This window comes from Podarcis cretensis (genome assembly GCF_951804945.1).
Source record: "Podarcis cretensis genome assembly, chromosome: 11".
In the NCBI taxonomy this organism is placed as follows: Eukaryota; Metazoa; Chordata; class Lepidosauria; order Squamata; family Lacertidae; genus Podarcis; species Podarcis cretensis.
Window position 1 is genome coordinate 35500883 of NC_137180.1, and position 20328 is coordinate 35521210.

Here is a 20328-nt window from a genome sequence, read left to right on the forward strand (position 1 = left end):
AAAGTGTCAGCATGGAACGTACTTCCTTTTGGAGGAAAGCCCCAGTGAAGTACATAGCTGTTCAGATTGCGTTCCCCCTTAACTTGTTCAAATAGCCTGGGAGGAAGAGGTTAAGGCAGGGGTCAGCAAACTTTTTCAGCAGGGGGCCGGTCCACTGTCCCTCAGACCTTTGGGGGGCCAGACTATATTTTCCAAAAAAAAGAGAGAAAAAGAACGAATTCCTATGCCCCACAAATAACCCAGAGACGAATTTTAAATAAAAGGACACATTCTACTCATGTAAAAACACGCTGATTCCTGGACTGGATTTAGAAGGCGATTGGGCCGGATCTGGCGATTGGGCCGGATCTGGCCCCTGGGCCTTAGTTTGCCTACCCACGGGTTAAGGCTTCAATCCTTTAACCCTTTACTAGGGAGTAGTTTCACTGACTTAAATTGGACTTTATTCTGAGTATATAAAATGCATAGATCAATAGGGTCTTGAAACCAAGCATTATGAGGCATGTTTGAGGGTGTTGAGTATGTTTAGCCTGGAGGAGACTGACAGGAGCTATGATAGCCATCTTCAAATATCTGAAGGGCTGTCACATGGAACATGGAGCAAACTTGTTTTCTCTTGCTCTGGAGGGTAGGAAATGAACCAGTGGCTTCAAGGAAGGAGATTCAGATTAAATTGTTGAGCGTTTTTTCCCCAGTATGGCAAGCCTAAACAGTTTGACAGTGGAACAGAGTTGGTGGACTCTCCTTCTTTGGAGGTTTATTAAGCAGAGGTTGGTCGGCCATCTGTCATAGATGCTTTAGCTGAGATTCCTGCATTGCAAGGGGTTGGACTAGATGACTCTGGGGGTCCCTTCCACCTCTACGATTCTAAGTGTGCACCAAAATTGCTGTTAGGAAAATGGTGCAATGACGTTTTGGGTTGTTTTTTTAGGCCTGTGGGGAGACTCAAGGAGGGAAATTGGTAGGGAATTTCTCAAATGTAGGTAACAGGCATTGCCAGTGGCTTAGCGTGGGTTGTCAGCACCCGGGGCAAGGCAAGTAATTTGCACCCCCTAACCCGTGGATTTGCGCCCCCTAACCCTAACCCCCAGATGTTGCGCCCGGTGCGGCCGGCCCCCCCTGCACCCCCCACGCTACGCCACTGGGCATTGCTTCCTTTGGGCAGGAGAGGACTTCGCCTGCATCCCGGCCTGCTTAGATAACATGTTGTTGTTGTTTAGTCGTTTAGTCATGTCCGACTCTTCATGACCCCCTGGACCAGACCACGCCAGGCACTCCTGTCTTCCACTGCCTCCCGCAGTTTGGTCAAACTCATGCTGGTAGCTTCGAAGACACTATCCAACCATCTCGTCCTCTGTCGCCCCCTTCTCCTTGTGCCCTCCATCTTTCCCAACATCAGGGTCTTCTCCAGGGAGTCTTCTCTTCTCATGAGGTGGCCAAAGTATTGGAGCCTCAGCTTCACGATCTGTCCTTCCAGTGAGCACTCAGGGCTGATTTCCTTCAGAATGGAGAGGTTTGATCTTCTTGCAGTCCATGGGACTCTCAAGAGTCTCCTCCAGCACCATAATTCAAAAGCATCAATTCTTTGGCGATCAGCCTTCTTTATGATTCAGCTCTCACTTCCATACATCACTACTGGGAAAACCATAGCTTTAACTATACGGATAACTATAGATAACATGAGACCCTCCCCCCAATGCTCTCTGCCGCCCCCTAGAGCCTGGTCGGAGGGGCTGAGTCTAGATGAGCAGGCCTCCCAGCGACAAGCGCGGGTTGAAGAGGCGGCCTCTTCTGCCTCCCGCGGCCTCCTCTCCTCTCCCTCCGCGCTGGGCTGGGCGGTCCGAGGGGAAGCTCTCCTCTCTCTCGGCGAGGGCGGGGGGAAGAAGCCAGCAGCCCGGCGCGGAAGCGGCGGCTCTAGGACCCAGGGGGATGCGGCGCGGCCGGGTTCTCCGAGCCAGATTGCCAATTCTCCTCCGTGACTCAGTCGGCTCTGCGCAGCGCACAGTAGGCGGCGGCGGCGGCAGCGGCAGCGGCGGCCGGGGCTGAGCGCAAGCGAGCAGCAGGTCCGTGGGGCTCGGGGGGAGGCGGCCGCGGGGGGAGGGGGGAGGGGGAGGGAACTAGGCCGGGCCCACCCGCCCGGAGCTTCGCTGCCGCGCTGCCCTCCCCGCTCGGGCCTAGCGTCGCCTCCTCCTCCTCCGCCGCCTCTAACGGCGGCCGCCGCCTGTTGTCTTTGCAGAGCGCCAAGATGGAGTACGAGTGGAAACCCGACGAGCAGGGGCTCCAGCAGATCCTGCAGCTGCTCAAGGAGTCGCAGTCCCCGGACACCACCACGCAGAGAGCCGTGCAACAAGTATCCTCCTCCCGAAGGGGTGGCGGCGCCGGGAGGGAAGGCGGGAGGGAGGGAGCGCCAGGCCGGGCACCAGCGGCGGGAGCCCGGCCGGGCCCAGCGCCTGGGCCCCCGCCGCCGGAAGGGCAGAGGAGCCGCGCAGGAGGGAGAGATTCCGCCGGGCGGAGGAGGAGGAGGAGGCCGCTTCCCTGCGGGGTCGCCGGCTGGCGGAGGCCGGGGGCGTTGTAGGCCCGGCCTCCGCCCGACCGTGGCGCGGGCTTTGAACCGCCAGGAACGGAGGCGGCGACCCTGCTCCGGCCCCGCGAGGCTTCGCGGCCTCGCACCTGTTGCCAGCCTGGCGCCGAGCCCCGTTTGGCTTTTTAAAGGCTTGGCAGCTCCGGTGTCGGGATCTCCCCCCCCCCCCCAATCTCTGGGCCTGGACAGGAGGACCTTTTCGGCCATGAATTCTTCCCCCAGCTCAGCCTTCCGCCGGTGGTTCCTCTGGATAACCTGGCTGGCTTTGGACGAGACACGTGTGGAAGCGGTCCTTTGTACCCCCGGGGCACGGAGTCGTGTCGGACCACCCCGGCGCACGTGTGATTGATAGCGCCCGGCGAGGCAGCTGGCTTTGTTGGCATTTCGTTTAACAGGTAGAAAGGACGGCAGGTCGCTGTTGCAGACGAAGAGGGTAAGGGTCACCTTCAGAAGTGGGGAAATAGGCTGCAAACTGTTAGTTCCCCGTTTCCTTTTGTTGCATTGTGAAGACCCATTGTCTGTTGTGGACTCGGTAGAGAGCTGATGGAGGGGCTTGCTTGTTGAATGTCGGTGTATAGGAGACACTCATACTTCTGCTAAAGGATGGATGAAATCAAAGGTTTCTCAGTTGAAACCTCCTAAAGCATGTAGTTCTTAAATGTACATTGGTATGGTTAAGACAAAGCTTGCAGATGTATGTTTATAGTATTAGGGTCCAAAGTTACAGTGTTTGTTTTCCCTTGGACTAGAGATCTGGATATGATTCAGAAGGCTGAACCAAAGTAAAAAGCATGCAGCTAATCAAACATAAAATGTACGACAAGGCACAGTGCTACTAAAATGAAATGATTGAACAACTGGTGGTTGATAGGTATGGTTTGTTCAGATTTTCAGTTTACAAATATGTGTTTTATCCCCATTAAATTCAGATTTCCAGAGTACTTTACAATGAAATATCACTGAGCATGGTGTAGTAAACGGACGGGAGAAATGTAAAAAAAAATCTCATTTTTTATAAATAGTGGTCATGATGGGTGACTTTCACCCACAACTCTCCAATTTTATGAGCCTATGCTGGGTCACACTAGACTGCCTTATTTCGTTTTCCCATCTGCACTCCTTCGGGGTAGGCTATTGTCAGGGATAACGAACTATTTTGGAACCTAATTGCAGAAAAGTGTCACAACAGTCCATGGGCGCAGCTAAGGTGGTAGATTTCCCTATGAGTAGAAAATCATAGAATTGTAGAGTAGGAAGGGACTTGAGGATCATCTAGTCCACCCTTTGCAATGCAGGAATCCTGCCCATGACCATCCCTGGGTGGGCTCAAACCACCAGCCTTCTGGTTAACTGACAGACGCACTGACCCATTGTGCCATTAATAGCCTGCTTTTTGGCTGACCAAATGGGATGAACTTACTACTTTTCTGACATGAATGTCATGACCTGCACCTTGCAAAAGGATCAGTGAGAAACTTGATCCTTACTTGACAACTGTCTAGGCTTCTCTGCTGAAGTTCTTACACTTTGAGAACCATTGACAAAGCAGTGGGAACATAAGGAATTTTCTACTTAACTGGAGTCCTTGTAGCACCTTAACCATTATTTGTAAGGAACCTTAATTACAAATTCCAAAAATAATATGCTTTTATATAGATAGTAGGAAGATACAAGCAAATATTGTTTTCAAAGCATTGCTCAGTGGCTGGAATATTTGATATGTCCCTCCTACCTCTTTGATAGTTAAGTGGGTGTAGGAAGGGCTTAGCTAACAGCCCATATTCAGAAGTAATGTACAGTCTTATTATTATTCATTAAATTTGCATACTGCCCTATACCCGCAGGTCTCAGGGCAGTTCACAGTTTCTCCTATTGTTTTGTGCCCAATCTGATAATCTGATTGCTGGGTTGGTTCGTTCTGGTTAGAAGTATGATATCACAGCTGCTGATAGATGGTGAAGCTGCACCTTTTTAAAACATACATTCTTGAAATAGGTATGTGTTTGACCACTTTCTACCATCTTGAGTTTGATACATCAACATGCATGCAGTATGCTCAGTTGATGTTTTGTAATAGGGAAAAGTAATTGGGTACATTGCATTGCCTAGAATGCCAGACTAATTTTGCTAAAATAGATTCATTGGCTTTCTTCAACATCTCTGAAAGTGACAAGAACACTGGAAAATAACTTGGGAGTAATCAAACTCAATAGAAGAGAACAGAAAACACTCCTGTAGCGACACCACACTGTTTTCTATGGCTTGCACATCTTTCTGACATTGTTAGTAAGATGAACTATAACAACCATATGTCTACATGTGTACATATGAATATTTATTTAAAATACTTACAATGCTATTGTATACATGCCTTCAAAGGAGTTAAATTTAATTCAGTGGGGTCTGCTCCAATGGATGGGCTTACAAGATTGTATCTTTACTGTCTGCAACAGCATTTTACTAGAATACTTTATCAAAGTTTTATTTATTTCTAAAATGTCTGAATTCTTCACATTGTTTCAGATTTAGATTGCAATCCTAGACATGGGTACAAATCTTTCAAAGCTGGCGTGACTGAGAGTGTGAGTAGCTTTCATTGCAGCCTAAGTCTGCAATCCTATCACTCTCAAGAAGGTTCCATTGGACCCAGTGGGTCTTGTTTTTGAATAGGTGTGCATGGGATTAACCTATAGGATGTATAAGCATGCATAGTGTAAACAAGTATGCTCACTTAATCTTGAAATGAGTCTCTATGCATCACTTGATTCTCGCAGTAGTCAGTCTGCAAGTAACTTAACTTTAAATGACAGCTAAAATCTAGGTGAGTTGCAAAAGTTAGCACTGGGTTTCTGCCAATGTGGTACTCACCAGATGTTACGGACTATAATTCACATCACCCCTGACAATTGCCGTGGCTTGGGGCTGATGGCAGTTGTGTTTCATTGCTTGAGTCTCATGGGTTGAGCCCAGCAGAGACACTAATTTGCTGCCATTTGCTTTGGATTTGACAAGGCCTAATGCAAGCGATGGGGAGGAATGGTTTCTGCATATGCTAACCCCTACTAAGCAGGGAAGAGCAATGATCTGCATTGCATTTGCATCCAACAGAGTGCTAGGAAACTGTGTATGGGAAGCTCTTAACAGCAGAAGGGAGACATAGCTATGCATGCTTCCACATGGTACTGCGTTAAATTTCCAGTTTTTTCTATTGTGGTTGTTGGTGGCAAATGTTCCTTGTTATTGACAGCCAGTTAAATGGCAAATAACAAGACCTCCAGATTTGTACTGAAGTACCTTGCTGTGTTTGCTGTCCTGATTACACTTTGTCAGTAGTTAGAAACTTTTTACTTCCAGTTTTGATCTTTTAAAAAACAAACAAAAAACCAAAACAGTTTCAGCTGCAGGTTTAAATGTATTGAGAACTTGCAAACAATGCACAAGAAATGGTCTTTAACAGAATGCTCTACTGTAGAAACTGGAACAGCTCAATCAGTATCCAGACTTCAACAACTACCTGATATTTGTTCTTACGAAGCTAAAATCTGAAGGTGAGTCACTAGCTCTATACCATTTTTAATAAGCACTCACAAAACTAGAAAAAATATGCAGGCACTTTTCATGTTTGGGAGCTTTTTACTTGCAATTTTGTAGATTACAATCATCCTGTGTTTGCTGTGTGTGATGAAAGGCACTGTAGGAATTCAGTGCATACATAAATATAGTCTGTAGACTTGATTATAATCAAATGTTCCTTATGCTGTGGTCCCAAGATCAGTTGTTTTGAAATAAATGGAATTTGCTTTCAAGCACATCTGTTTAAGTTAGGGTTGTGAGTAACAGGTATTGGTGGAGCTTTCCAAGATTTTTACTAAAAAACCCAGATGTTTTCATGTCAATGAAACTAGTCATGGTGTTAACATGGCTACAATATCTTACAGAAAAGCAAAAGTTGTTCAAGGGCAAGGGTCCCCTCCCCAACATTTATAAAATGATGGTGATGTTAAATAGTACAGATATTTTAACTGTGGAGGGGAGAAGCAGAGAACCTTTGCTTAAGGGAGTGCACAAAATTATGCACTTTTGCTAGTCTTCATTTATTTTGAGCTACTGTTATTCCTGTGTGCAAGTCAGTTCTGCCAATTGTTTAGATATTTTATGCCCTCTTTAGTAATCTAGCTCCCTATACATTAATATTGGCTCTGTAACAATGCATCCATCTTTAAAAAATAAAACATTCTTTTCTAATCCTGCTTTTGATGCAAGGCTCCCTGTTAGAGCCTTCTAAAGGCCAGTGTTTGGATCCATAACCATGTATTTCCTGCTAAATTATTCAAGCTCCAGATTCTTATTAAATGTGGCATTTGGATAATAAAAAAGCACTGGTTTTTGTGACGGTAGGATTTGGTCTTTATGCAGGAAGTGTACCTCTAGTTTGGTTTTTGTGCTTGGCTATTTTATTTCCTGTTACAGTGGAATCCTATTCATGGCCTGCTTAGAACTAAAGACACGTTAAGTTCTATTAAATTTATTCTCAGGTAAGTTTATGCAGGACTGCAGCCTTAGTCTGGGTGTTCAAATCATGGAATGTTTTCCAACAGAAGTCTATATTTTTAACACACTTGAAATTCTGTTTAACTAAATAAGCAACAGGGTTCATTCTTAGAATGTCGGTATCTAGCCTGGCTCACCAAATCATCCAGGAGGGGACAAAGAAGCAATTAAGACATCCTATGTCAAAACTTTCCAAAATGTGGTTAATACAGATTCTTCTTTGGCATTTGTTTGAGCATTTGACTAAAAGATAAAAATGAAAGCTTTTTAGTAAAAATATACTAGGTAAAGGTAAAGGTACCCCTGCCCGTACGGGCCAGTCTTGACAGACTCTGGGGTTGTGCGCCCATCTCACTTAAGAGGCCAGGGGCCAGCGCTGTCCGGAGACACTTCCGGGTCACGTGGCCAGCGTGACATCGCTGCTCTGGCGAGCCAGAGCCGCACACGGAAACGCTGTTTACCTTCCCGCTGGTAAGTGGTCCCTATTTATCTACTTGCACCCGGAGGTGCTTTCGAACTGCTAGGTTGACAGGCGCTGGGACCGAGCAGCGGGAGCGCACCCCGCCGCAGGGATTCGAACCGCCGACCTTTCGATCGGCAAGTCCTAGGCGCTGAGGCTTTAACCCACAGCCTAAATTGTATTATAGTTTCTATTCCTTGATTGTACCTTAATGTGGAACTTATTTTTAAGCAAATATTTTCTTTTCTTTTCAGATGGGTTTTAGTGTATAAAAAACCCTCATCTGCCTTGTACTTTTTTTTATTTATTGGAGGTGAAAATATGGCATTGCCATACAGTAGTTAAGAAAGAGACTTATTCACATGACAAGACTTTTTAGGATTTCTTTTTCCTTAAATTTTGATGCAGGCCGTGGGAAGGTCCCCATGTACAGTATTCTGGGCAGATGGCTTCCCACTACAAAGCACAGGATAAATAAACTCTGGACAAAGTGAGGTGTTGTTCTCAAGATATTACTCTAGTACCATAGGCCTTATTCCTTAGTGACAGCCATGAAGTATAAAACAATTTAAATTTTATACTTGATATTGTGAGCCCTGCTACAAGATGGCTGGTGTGTCCTGTTTCTAGGTAAAGGAGTGCTTCACTTATACTGTACAATCAAGTTCTTGGGTTTTTTTAACAGCTAATTTTAATGTGTCCCTGATAAAGTTTTGCCATATGAAATATTAGTGTTTAAAGCTTCTGTAGAGTATGTATTATTTTACTAAAATATTTAAATTCCACTTTAAAACTCTTCATTTTAGATGAACCTACACGGTCGTTGAGTGGTCTCATCTTGAAGAATAATGTGAAAGCTCACTTTCACAATTTTCCTAATGGAGTAACTGATTTCATTAAAAGCGAGTGCTTAAACAATATCGGAGACTCCTCCCCGTTAATCAGAGCCACTGTAGGTGAGTTGCAGGTATTTAAAAGTATTTGTAGGCCAGTTCTTGGTGGCAACTGTTTGCATGCTATGAGAAATTACTTGAAAGCTTCTGCGAGAGCTGTTTTAGAGGGTTTCTTAAAATGTGTTTGTTTGTTTGTTTGTTTAATAATTGAGAGGTCCATATATGCTAGTGTACCAATCCAATCTGATTGGATAGGATAGTGTACTGTACTTCAATATTTTAATTACAGTAATATTGGAATATTGTGGTCTATATTACCCGTAGTGAAACATTTTGACATAAATCAATTTAATATATCATTGGTTTCCAAGTCCTTTGTTCTTATCTTCACAGAAAACAACATTTTCTTTCTTTAGATGTTTTTGTTTTGACCATTTACTATGCTTCTGGTCAAGTTGTGTGTTAAAGTAATGTTTCATCTTTGTGACTAAAATTGAAATGGGTTTTAAACTTCAGCTGACTGTGAACTGCCCTGAGATCTTCGGATGAAGGGCAGTATACAAGTTAAATAAATAAGACTTTACTATATATACATTTTGGTTGTAGTGACATGTTATATGTTAGTTCAGGGTAGAAGAAAGTAGTTGCTGTCTACAAGTCTTTGCAATGAAAAGTCACACACAAAGTACAGGTAGCTGTGTTGGCTCATAAAAAAAATATTAGGGCAATACCTTCTCTTGGGCTAACCAAAATAATCACAAAACGGTGGGCAAGGTTCTGAAGAACTCCTCATCAGATTAGCAGGTAAAAGGGGTCCACATCTGGTAAGACTCTTCAGACAGAATGTGGGAGGAGGTAGCAGAGATCCAAATGAAACCCTTAGGTGCTGCGCAGTTATCAGGTTGCACAAAGGCCTACTGGGAAGAGGAGAAACAGTGGCTGATTCCCCATTTCTGGAAACACACAAACTCACTGCTACCCAGAAGATAGTCATTGGAGTGTGGAGTATGGTGACATTGTTTTGACATGTGGAAAGGAGGATGGATTAAAGCTTTCTCCTTGCACTTCAAGGAAGCAATTACTTTAAAATCGATTACATTCTGTGAATATATGGTTGGCTAACTTCTGAAACATTTAAATGGCTTTTTGCTGGACGCAGCTAAATTCTCCACAGTTCAGTCTCCTCCACACCTCCAATCCATGTTGATAAATAACAATTTCCATGCTTTTGAAATGTAACATTTTAAGGAAAATGTGTAGAGTATGATTATCAAGGTGGGATTTTTACTTACAGAATGCAAATACAGGTCATATTTTCTTCTGTGAAGTAGGAGAGGAGCACGTTTCCTTTGGCACAGCCACATTTTGCAAGTGGAAGTGTTTTCTTAGCTGATTCTATAAACTACAATATTTAAAGAAGGATTATATGAATCAGTGTTCCGCAAATGGTTTAAGAGAAGCTATTTATATTAGTAGGTCTATCCTCTTGACCACTACTTGTGATGTAGCCATTCAGTACATTGAATATCTTGGAGCTGGATCACAAGGATTTTAATCAGAAGTAAGTTCCCTGCTCCCTTGTAAATGTGCACAGGGTTTCAACATTAGGTTTGAGCCACAACATTGGAAGTTGTTGTTTTGAAGTCTTTACCGCTAGAAAAGTTTAGTGTGATCTGTTTTGCTTGTACTGGTTATTTACTGATAGTTCTCTTATTTCCCTCTGCCACTCATTAGAGTATGAATATTTTTATAGCTTTATGGTATAGCTAAATGTCTTCAGTCTGAAATGATTGGCTTGTTTCTGTGCTTTGAAGGTATTTCGGAGATCTTTCAGAACTGACTGGTAATTGTTCCAAAGAGGAATGACTTAGCAACTCTGCCTAAGGGGGATAGTAGTTCCATAATCTGAACCTAATAAATGGTTTGTTATAAGGCAAATCCAGCGATCAGTTTGAGTGTGGTCAGTGTTAAGATTGGTGTTAGTTTTGTAGAGCAAAATTATTGATCTTTCTGCACTAGTATAACTTGGTATTCACATGTTTACTTTAGGTGCACAAGTGTGGTCCCCAAGTGTTCCCCATGCTGCCATAAATGGCTGCCTGCAGCTAGAATTGTAGAAGCATTACTGCCCTGTAAATACGCAGTTGAAAAGCTGCATATGTAGCTATACCACTGCCTGCTAGATTCCCTCAACCCCTGTAGTAATGGCCAGCAGTGGCCATCTATCTGCCTAGTGTTAAACAGTTTTGCTTGGAATGTTGATTTCATCACTTAATATTTCTGTAGCTTTAGAAAAATGATGGATTTGAGAGCAAAGGAATTTCTTTACTTATCAAATTAATTCTGTTCACAGACCGAAAGATCAAACCATCTTTCTGTTTAATATTCTAGAGAGGAAGACTGCTCCTGTTTCCGATATAATTCATTTGTTAACACTTGTATGCTTACATCAGAATACTAAATGGGTTGGTTAACTTTATTCTTTTTCCAACAAATCCAAGGTATCCTGATTACAACCATTGCCTCAAAAGGAGAATTGCAGAATTGGCCTGACCTCTTACCAAAGCTTTGTAGCCTACTGGATTCTGAAGACTACAATACCTGTGAGGTATGACTTATTTTCCATCTAGTACTACATTTGCATTTGGTAGAAGATAACCAAATTTTAAATTGCATTTAAACTGCATTGTAATCTAACCATAATTACTACTGAACGGTGTAGGAATCTATTTTTACCTTTAATCTTCCAAAAAGCGATTTAAATGATCCTGCTCACCCAAGCACATTAGTGTTGATCTGTTACCCGTAAGAAAATATCATAATTCTCAGTGAAAGTTGATTGAAATATTGGGGCAATTGTTGTATAACACTCAATAAGGTCGTTTTTTTGCTGCCTGATACTCAAGTGTGCAAATGTTCATTCACATGTCAATGTAATCCTACAAAAAAAGAATTCCTGTTTAGTATTGGAGACATCCAAGAGAACATGCTAAGCAAGACTTGTTCATGCAGATTTTTGCATTTATTCAATCTTGCTCATTAACCTATGTTGTTCTAGGTCTAGGAGATCTGGGAAGACTTTAGGCAGGATGCTTGGGTGCCAAAATTTCCTCTGCTTTTTGATGCCCAGATGCTGGGTGCTTTCCACTCCATCCACTTCGGAGGCTAACGTGGGGAAACCTTCCCACTTCATCCCTGGAGTCAGTCTATCTTTTGCTTCCACAGCAAATGGTTACAGGATCCCAGCCAGGTCTAACTGATTGGTTCCAGCAGGATTTTCTTTTGCTTGCATTTTTAATCTAGAAATTGCTACCAGGTGTTGTTTTTTAAATAGGAGTGTACTGAGATAAGGGAGTGAGGATTTCTAAAATAATAAGGTGTCCATATAGAATTTTCAAACAATCACCAAAACGTGTGTTTATTTGGCAGGGTGCATTTGGAGCTCTTCAGAAGATTTGTGAAGATTCTGCTGAAATCTTAGATAGTGATGCATTAGATCGCCCTCTCAATATCATGATCCCTAAGTTTTTACAGTTCTTCAAGCATAGCAGTCCAAAGATAAGGTAAGAGATGACCATGCATGTTTGTATATACACACACACACATTTTTCAAATACTTCAGTTAGCAAGATTTTATGGGAAGGTATTTTAAATATGGCTAACTTGAATGCCATTTCAGGCCAAAAACAAATTGTTTATCTAGTCTGACTGATACTCTTCCAGTTTCTGAGACTTTGAACAAATTCGTTGTATTTGCTGAAGTTCCTCAGCATCGTTTCATGAAAGCATGGTTCACTTCACTGGAGCTTAGCACCATTGTAAACAGCGATTTACCTGGCCTCTAGGAAGGGAAACTATTGTAAACCAGAAGCGTCAGTTCTTTTTGCCCAAGGCAGTTGCTGTGACGCAAGTGATTACCAAGTACAAGTGGGAAACCAGTCAATAAACTTTTGTCATTAAGGCAACGTAGGTGTATTTTTACTGGATACTAACAGAAACACCTCCAGTTGTCTCCTGGATGTAAACTCTCTCTCCCCTGCCCCACATCTTAGTGTTCCCAAACTACTCAATTAACCACACTTGAATCTTAATGTGTGTATGACATTTGGAAAGAGCCTTGACTTTGGAGCGGCAGTCCAAAAATAAATGTCTTGACTTGCATGCAGACCTCTCTGGATCCCAGCTGCAGTGTTCATGTTTTGTAACTTGTAAATCCTTGGGCTCACTTAAAATTTGGGCATGCTTTGGAGATTACACTTGGTTGTAACTGGTGTAGAATGTTTTTACTGTTCCTGAGTCTTTTCTGGTTGCTAATAGTTGCTATACACACAAGCTATAGCCATTGTACTACTAAAATAGCTTTTTGTTTCTTTACACATCAGTTTCAAATCTGTTTTGAGTCTTAGAAGTGGTGAGTGTACTTTTTGATTTGATTTTTAAAAGAAAAAAAATTCATTTTGTAGGTCCCATGCAGTTGCATGTGTCAATCAGTTTATCATCAGTAGGACTCAGGCCCTTATGTTGCACATTGATGGATTTATTGAGGTAGGTGGCACAAAGTTTCTTATCTTTCCTGAGTTTGATCCTTTAAAATTGTTGATAAAATTTTAATTAAACTATGGAAATTGAACACAAACATGCAGGTCTCCCACACCATGAAAGCAGGGTAAGAATGAAATGTGTGAAGTCGTAAAGTTGATTAGTGTGTGAAACCATTGCAGAGCCTAGAACTCTGAACAATAGCTGCTTTCAGGTTCTGTATTATATATACAGCAGGGGTTGGGGACCATTTTGGCCTGGCAGGCCACACTGTCAGGTAGCTGCATGCAACCTGGTATGCTTCCCACATTCCCTTCCCTTGGGAAAGGCCAGTGGGCTTACCTGGTGAGGAGGAGGGCTGATGGCTACAATTTTGGGGTAGCCACGAACTGTAGATCCTTCCTAATTAAATGGAAACTTAAAAATGGTCCCTGCAGATATCAAAGCTGGTAGAATTCCCACTATAACAATTGTTTCATAAGTGTTTCCCCCCCGCCCAGCCAAAAGCCTTTTAGAAGCAGAAATTTTATGGCTATGCAATGGATGCAATCCATTGGTGTCTGTGCATAAGTGGAATTGACTTCTGTGTGCACAACAGAACTTTCCTTCTGTCTCCTCTCCCTGCTTGCCCCCTCCCCTAAATCAGTGCTGGAGGGTTGAGGGGGGCATGGGAGGTGTTATGCAAGCAGAAGTGTGTTCATGCAACATTGGATTTCACCTAATAGCTTTTGGCTTGAGGAAACACAACAGACCCCCAGTCCCCAATATGAGCTAATCCAGTAAAAATGTCGATTTCAGTTGACAGATGCTTTTTCCCCAATGAAGTTAATCTTTTTATCTTTGTAACACAGTAAAAAAAACTGCTGGAGCTCTGAAGTAAATCTGATAGTAAGGCAAAATAATAATTCTAAAAAATTAATATTTAGATCCACTTCTTTCCTTCCAAATAAGGGGATTACTAAAAACGAAACAACATATTTTAAACCTCATAGGTGCTGTAAACCATTTAGTTTGCTCCTATTCACAATACCTTTTCCCCTTCAACAGAATCTGTTTGCGTTGGCGGGCGATGAGGAGCCTGAAGTACGTAAAAATGTGTGTCGGGCTCTAGTGATGCTACTGGAAGTTCGAATGGACCGCTTACTTCCTCACATGATTAGTATTGTTGAGGTAACTTTTTTGAATTTTGATTAAACACAAATGAATACACAATAGCAGTTTTTTTGTGTGTAGAAGGAGAGGGAGAAGTAGATGGGTAAGATTCACATATGTTCAGACATACATGTGTGTGTCAAATGTAAAAGGAAAGCCATACTACTTAAATTCGCTGAGTGATTTTTCTGCATATGTGGGGTTATTTTTTATTTAATTTGTATACCACCCTACACCGAGGTTTCAGGGCAGTTCACAGAAAAAAAATCAAAATATAAAACCACAAAATATATAATCAAAATAAAAACAACCACCCAATAATGCCCCCAACCCATCATTTTAAAAGGGCATAGGATGTCAATCAAATCAACCAAAGCTTAAAAGGGAACTTTTTTGCCTGGTGCCTAAAGGTGTATAATGAAGGCACCAGGCAAACTTCCCTGGGGAGAGCATTCCACAGACAGGGAGACACTGCAGAGAAGGCCTGTTCTCGTGTTGCCACCCTCTGGGCCTCTTGAGGAGAAGGCACATGAAGAAGGGCCTCAGAAGATGAGGAAAGAGGCGGTCCTTGATGTATTGCAGTCCTGAGCCATTTAAGGCTTTATAGGTCAAAACCAGCACTTTGAATTGGGCCTGGAAACTAATTGGTAGCCAGTGCAGTCGGACTAGGATCGGTGTAATACGCTCAAACCATCTTGCTCTGGTGAGCAACATGGCTGCTAAATTCTGCACTAGCTGACGTTTCTGAACCATCTCACAGGCAGCCCTGTATATAGCGCATTGCAGTAATCTAGCCTTGAGGGTTTTTGTACTAGATTAAATATGTATTGGCTGCCATTGCAAGTCAAATACACTGTTGAGGATTGTTCTAAATGTTCCATTTTATATTTGTGATCTGTTTCTCCATTTGCCATATTCTGTGTGAAGTGTGGATACCTAAACACATTTTGTGAATTTCCTGATTCAGAATGGCTCAACTGCGATCTGCAAGGTTTTACAAACTCCCTTGCCTGCCCCAGCATCATCTCTGACTGTTGGACATTGGACATCAGCTGGAGTTGATGAAAGCTGGAATCTAGCAACATTTAGCGGGCCATGAGTTAGCCAGCCTTAATCTTCCATCCATATCCTTAACAGGGCATTAGAGCAAGTGCTGGTTCTCACATGCAAATGTCTGCATATTTTCTAAGTGTGATCTTTGCAGTGTATAGGACATAGCTGTCAACTTTTCCCTTTTCTTGTGAGGAATCCTATTTGGAATAAGGGAATTTCCCTTAAGAAAAGGGAAAAGTTGACAGCTATGGTATAGGATCACATGGAGAAATCTCATTATGAACTGCTCTGTATATTGATACAGTTTGCAGTGATTAGCAAACATTCCTAAAATCATGGGAATACCTTTTTTGGACACTGGGAGTGGCATGGAGAAAATTATTTAGTTATTCATAAGATTTTAATGCCCCTTAAGGGTTTCCTTCTGTCTTTCTCATACATGTGACCAGTCCCAAGTAAAGAATACACTTTCTCAGACTTGGAAATGTCAGCACTAGGTAGCTGCCAAGCAAAACGGTTTGTAAAACTGTGGTACTACATATTTTCAAATTAACACTAATCTACATCTACAGTGTTTACTGGTTTAAATGATAATGCAGGAAACATGCAAATCTAGGGGAAGCGGAATAATCTAGGAACACACTCTCTGTCATTCTTACACTCACACTACCAACTACCAATGGTTAGCTGTTTGTGAAATCTGAGCTTGAGCACAAAAATATTATCATAAAGGGTCAGTCAGTGCAATGGGAAAGAAATGAATTAACTGTGGTGTTCATGCTTAGCTGGTACTTTCAGTTAAAAAAACAACTTTTGTAAGCAACCCCATTGGTGGTGGATTGCTACATTAAGCTCTTTTTAATTAGATCACAGTTACAAAGAAACTGACAGCTGTGCCATTTTATTTCCTTGGCATTGTGTGTAGTATATGCTACAAAGGACTCAGGACCAAGATGAAAATGTGGCTTTGGAGGCTTGTGAGTTTTGGCTGACTTTGGCTGAACAGCCAATTTGTAAAGATGTTCTGTGTCGGCATCTTACCAAGTAAGTTGATCCTACGCCCGCCCCCCTCCATAATTTTATAGATTCAGAATTTATTTGCATCATGCTTTCAATGTCTTTTTTTAAAAAATGGATTTTGGGAACAGAGGCAATAATCCACGTATAAAACGTATACATTCTTTTGCATTGATGGTAGCATAGTTGAGAGTGATCATTGGTATACCTTGGTGGTGTTTCAGTGTGTGCAAGGAAGATAACTGGCACCACCTTTTTAATACTGGGGATGTATGCAAGGCTGCTGAAATCTTATGCTTTCAAGTGGGGTTGAAGGGGGGTGTCCCTGTAAGTGCTAGAGGCTCAGAAGCCACAGATGCCTCAATGAATGCTTCCTGGATACTTCCAGATTTTATTGGAGGCAAAGGAAATTGTACAGCTGCAAACCAGCTAATATTCAAGAAATGTCCTTTCTCTTTAGGTTGATACCTGTGTTAGTAAATGGCATGAAATACTCAGAGATAGATATAATTCTCCTGAAGGTAAGCGTGATTTCCCCCCTCATTTGTTGAAGATACGCCACTGTCCCTTATATTAGATACTCTTACAACGTTTGCCTTTAACATGCGCAATATACGCAGCAACATACGCAACATGCAACAACTCTCAGTTATTTGTGGACTCTGACCGCTTTGTTGCAACATTGCTGGTTTTTGCAGCCTTCCCACTTGTTGATTCACGGGCTATGAAGGGAAGACTCAGTGCACTGAATTAAACAATGGGATTGGGTGCAGGGTGGCTATGAAGCTAAAATATAAGGCAAGCTGTATTTTCCAGAGTCAGATAAGTTTTTGGAAACACGCCAGTTTGCGCTTATATATTGTAAACTCAGAAGTCCACCTTCATCTTGTGAGTAGACTTAAATCACACTTTTACTTTACCCCAGTGCCCAGAGGTTTAGGGCATGTAACATAATGTTGAAGTCTCAGCTCTGCACTGATAATACAAAAACGAATACACTGACATTACTTCAGCATGTATAGGCTCTTTGCCATTTTGGTTTCTGATTATAGGGAGATGTTGAAGAAGATGAAGCTATCCCAGATAGTGAGCAAGACATAAGGCCCCGCTTTCACCGTTCACGGACGGTAGCACAGCAGCATGAGGAAGATGGCATTGAAGAGGAGGAGGAGGAAGAGGATGAGCTGGATGACGATGATACTATTTCTGACTGGAATTTAAGTAAGGCCATATAACATACTGTGCAGTCAAAATATTTATGTGGTGAATTCATAGAATTGTAGATTTGAAACGGACTCTGCAAGTCATCGAGTCCAACTCCCTTGCAGCGCAGGAGTCTTTTGCCCAATGTGAGACTCAAACCCACGACCCTGTGATTAAGAGTCTACCAATTGTCCTTATTTTATTGTTCAGCAATTGTTCTGAAGTTATAATGCCAACTTTGTAAAAATTCCCTTAACTTGGTTTTTTTAAAGTCCTCTGGATTATGTTCTGTACAGTGGTACCTCAGGTTACATACGCTTCAGGTTACATATGCTTCAGGTTACAGACTCCGCTAACCCAGAAATAGTTCTTCGGGTTAAGAACTTTGCTTCAGGATGAGAACAGAAATCGTGCTCTGGCGGCGCGGCAGCAGCAGGAGCCCCATTAGCTGAAGTTGTGCTTCAGGTTAAGAACAGTTTCAGGTTGAGTACGGACCTCTGGAACGAATTAAGTACTTAACCAGAGGTACCACTGTACTTGTAATTTATCAGTCACTGAGCACAAGTAGAATATTTTCTTCTGGATTTTTGCAACTGTTGCAGCTTTTCGATAAAAGGGGTGAAAACCATTTATGAAGTACAAACCCTATTGAAATTAATGAGGGTTTGAGGGCCTTTTTAGGAAATCATGCTCACAGTTGAGCAAATAAAACTTTTCAAGCTTTTCAAAAAGTTCTGTTACCTAATACATGTCTTGAGTGTTACTCAGATGTGATTCAATAAAAGCATTCAAAACATGTTGCACATCTTGTGAATTGCCTTCATGAATGCTGTAATGAAAACTAATTGAGCAGTTAAACCTCCTGATAATATGCATGGAATGATTTTGTTTTGATTATTCTATAAAGCTTTTGTGGCCTACAATTAATACGAACGTAGCATTGAGTTGAAATTTTATGACTAAAATGTGTCTCAGGTGTATTAAATGTGTGTTTGTGTATCTATTTTAGGGAAGTGTTCAGCTGCTGCTCTTGATGTCCTTGCCAATGTATTCCGTGATGAATTGCTGCCACACATTTTGCCCCTTCTAAAAGAACTGCTTTTTCATCCAGAGTGGGTTGTGAAAGAATCAGGCATCCTAGTACTAGGAGCAATTGCTGAAGGTTAGTCAGTACTTTCAAGGACAGGCTATATTCCGTGCCAGCCCCTAGCTATGCTTTTTCTCCTCCTCCTCTCCCCCCTCAAGCAGGCTGTCTGCTTGTTGTGATCTCTGTCTCTTCCTGCCCCAAATGCCACCTGTTGTTAGTTGCCTCTGCCCTCTTGTTTTCTTTCCTTGTTGTTCTCTCCACCATTCCCAGTGGGCAACAGCCACCACTTGTGTTTGCTAAAATACGTTGCCTCCTGGAAGTTTGTTAATATTATGGCTTGTTTTTTCATGCTGGCTTCACTCCTTTGTGTGTGTATGGAGGGCAGATTCTGCTAGGCATGTCTAATTTGTAACCTATTTTTACAGGTTGTATGCAGGGTATGATTCCATATCTTCCCGAGCTAATCCCTCACCTTATTCAGTGCCTCTCTGATAAAAAGGCTCTTGTGCGCTCCATTACTTGCTGGACTCTTAGCCGCTATGCACACTGGGTAGTCAGCCAACCCCCAGACACGTACTTGAAGCCATTAATGACTGAGTTGCTAAAGCGCATCCTGGATAGCAACAAGAGAGTACAAGAAGCTGCCTGCAGGTAGGTCAGAGTCATAAAAGTATTGCCAGTGGTCCTCAAATAACAGGATGGAGATGTGAAACCCTTTTTCATTGTGCTGTAATATTCTGTTTGATCTTGAACAGCTTTTCATTAGTCTAGACAGACATCTTATTTTTGAAGTTGTCTTAGGAGTTTCTCTTCTGTTCTAAATGCCCTTGTTCGTTGTAGCTGCTTTTATTTAATTTTTTTGTGGGAATGATAACATTTGTCACTGATTCTCACTTTGCACAGAACATGAATGCTGTGTATTGTCAAGTCAGCAAGTTCTGTTCTAGGTATTATTTTAATAATTTAATCCAGAAGCACATTCAAGTAACCCATCACACCCACTAGCACTTTTGGATTTCCGTACCTTTGGAGCTTAGCTTTTACTTGGAAACTTGGGGACTTTTGAAAACCCTTCAGGTTTATGGCTTTGTTTTATTTATTAAAATAATTTACTACCCTCTCTTCAATGTTCACACAATCCCTAAGCAAGAAACAATTTTGAAATGCAATAGAACAGTATTTCACTTAAATACAAGTCAATGTGAAACCAGACAAAATATGACTCCAAGTACTTTAATCAGATACTTGGGTGATGAGCAAAATCTTTACTTCAGTTTAAGGTAGGGTTTCTCCATCTTCAGAGGTGTTATGACCTGTGAAAATAAATGCAAAGCCAACTTCCAGTGCATCTTACCAGAATGGTTCTCCCCCCCCCACCCCCGTCTGACCTTTTAAAAAAAGCTGTGAAAGTTTGTCTCAAAGAGAGGAGTGCATTCTCTAATTCTGCATACTAAATTTTTCTTTTGCTTCTTAGTGCCTTTGCTACTCTAGAAGAGGAGGCTTGTACAGAACTTGTTCCTTATCTCGCTTATATACTTGATACTCTGGTCTTCGCATTTAGTAAATACCAGCATAAGAATCTGCTCATTCTTTACGATGCCATAGGAACTTTAGCAGATTCTGTAGGCCATCATCTAAACAAACCAGTAAGTATTGTTATCCTTTCATTCAGATTAAACTGATAATTTTGTTCACCTCTTAATTAGTCCTACATTCTAGAGGCTTATTTCCTTACTTTGGTGTGTTGCTAGCAGGAATATTTCAACACACTCCATTGTCTTAAGTACCAAGC

At 42.1% G+C, this 20328-nt stretch overlaps 1 protein-coding gene across 2 annotated transcripts in view; it reads left to right on the forward strand.

The window, feature by feature from the left end:
- The first annotated feature begins 1651 nt into the window (after positions 1-1651).
- TNPO1 (transportin 1) overlaps positions 1652-20328 on the forward strand; it is a 32254-nt gene continuing 13577 nt past the window's right edge. The window contains exons 1-14 of one of the 2 annotated variants that reach the window (XR_013843525.1): positions 1652-2063; positions 2237-2350; positions 6054-6129; positions 8399-8548; positions 10987-11093; positions 11915-12048; positions 12949-13030; positions 14072-14194; positions 16155-16273; positions 16707-16767; positions 17299-17467; positions 18459-18611; positions 18962-19187; positions 20011-20182. Coding sequence is in view for 1 of the 2 variants with exons in the window: in XM_079995421.1 (XP_079851547.1) it covers positions 2246-2350; positions 6054-6129; positions 8399-8548; positions 10987-11093; positions 11915-12048; positions 12949-13030; positions 14072-14194; positions 16155-16273; positions 16707-16767; positions 17299-17467; positions 18459-18611; positions 18962-19187; positions 20011-20182 (1677 nt within the window). In the remaining variant the exon portion in view is untranslated. The remainder of the gene's footprint in view (positions 2064-2236; positions 2351-6053; positions 6130-8398; positions 8549-10986; positions 11094-11914; positions 12049-12948; positions 13031-14071; positions 14195-16154; positions 16274-16706; positions 16768-17298; positions 17468-18458; positions 18612-18961; positions 19188-20010; positions 20183-20328) is intronic. The other variant, XM_079995421.1, reaches the window with a different exon arrangement.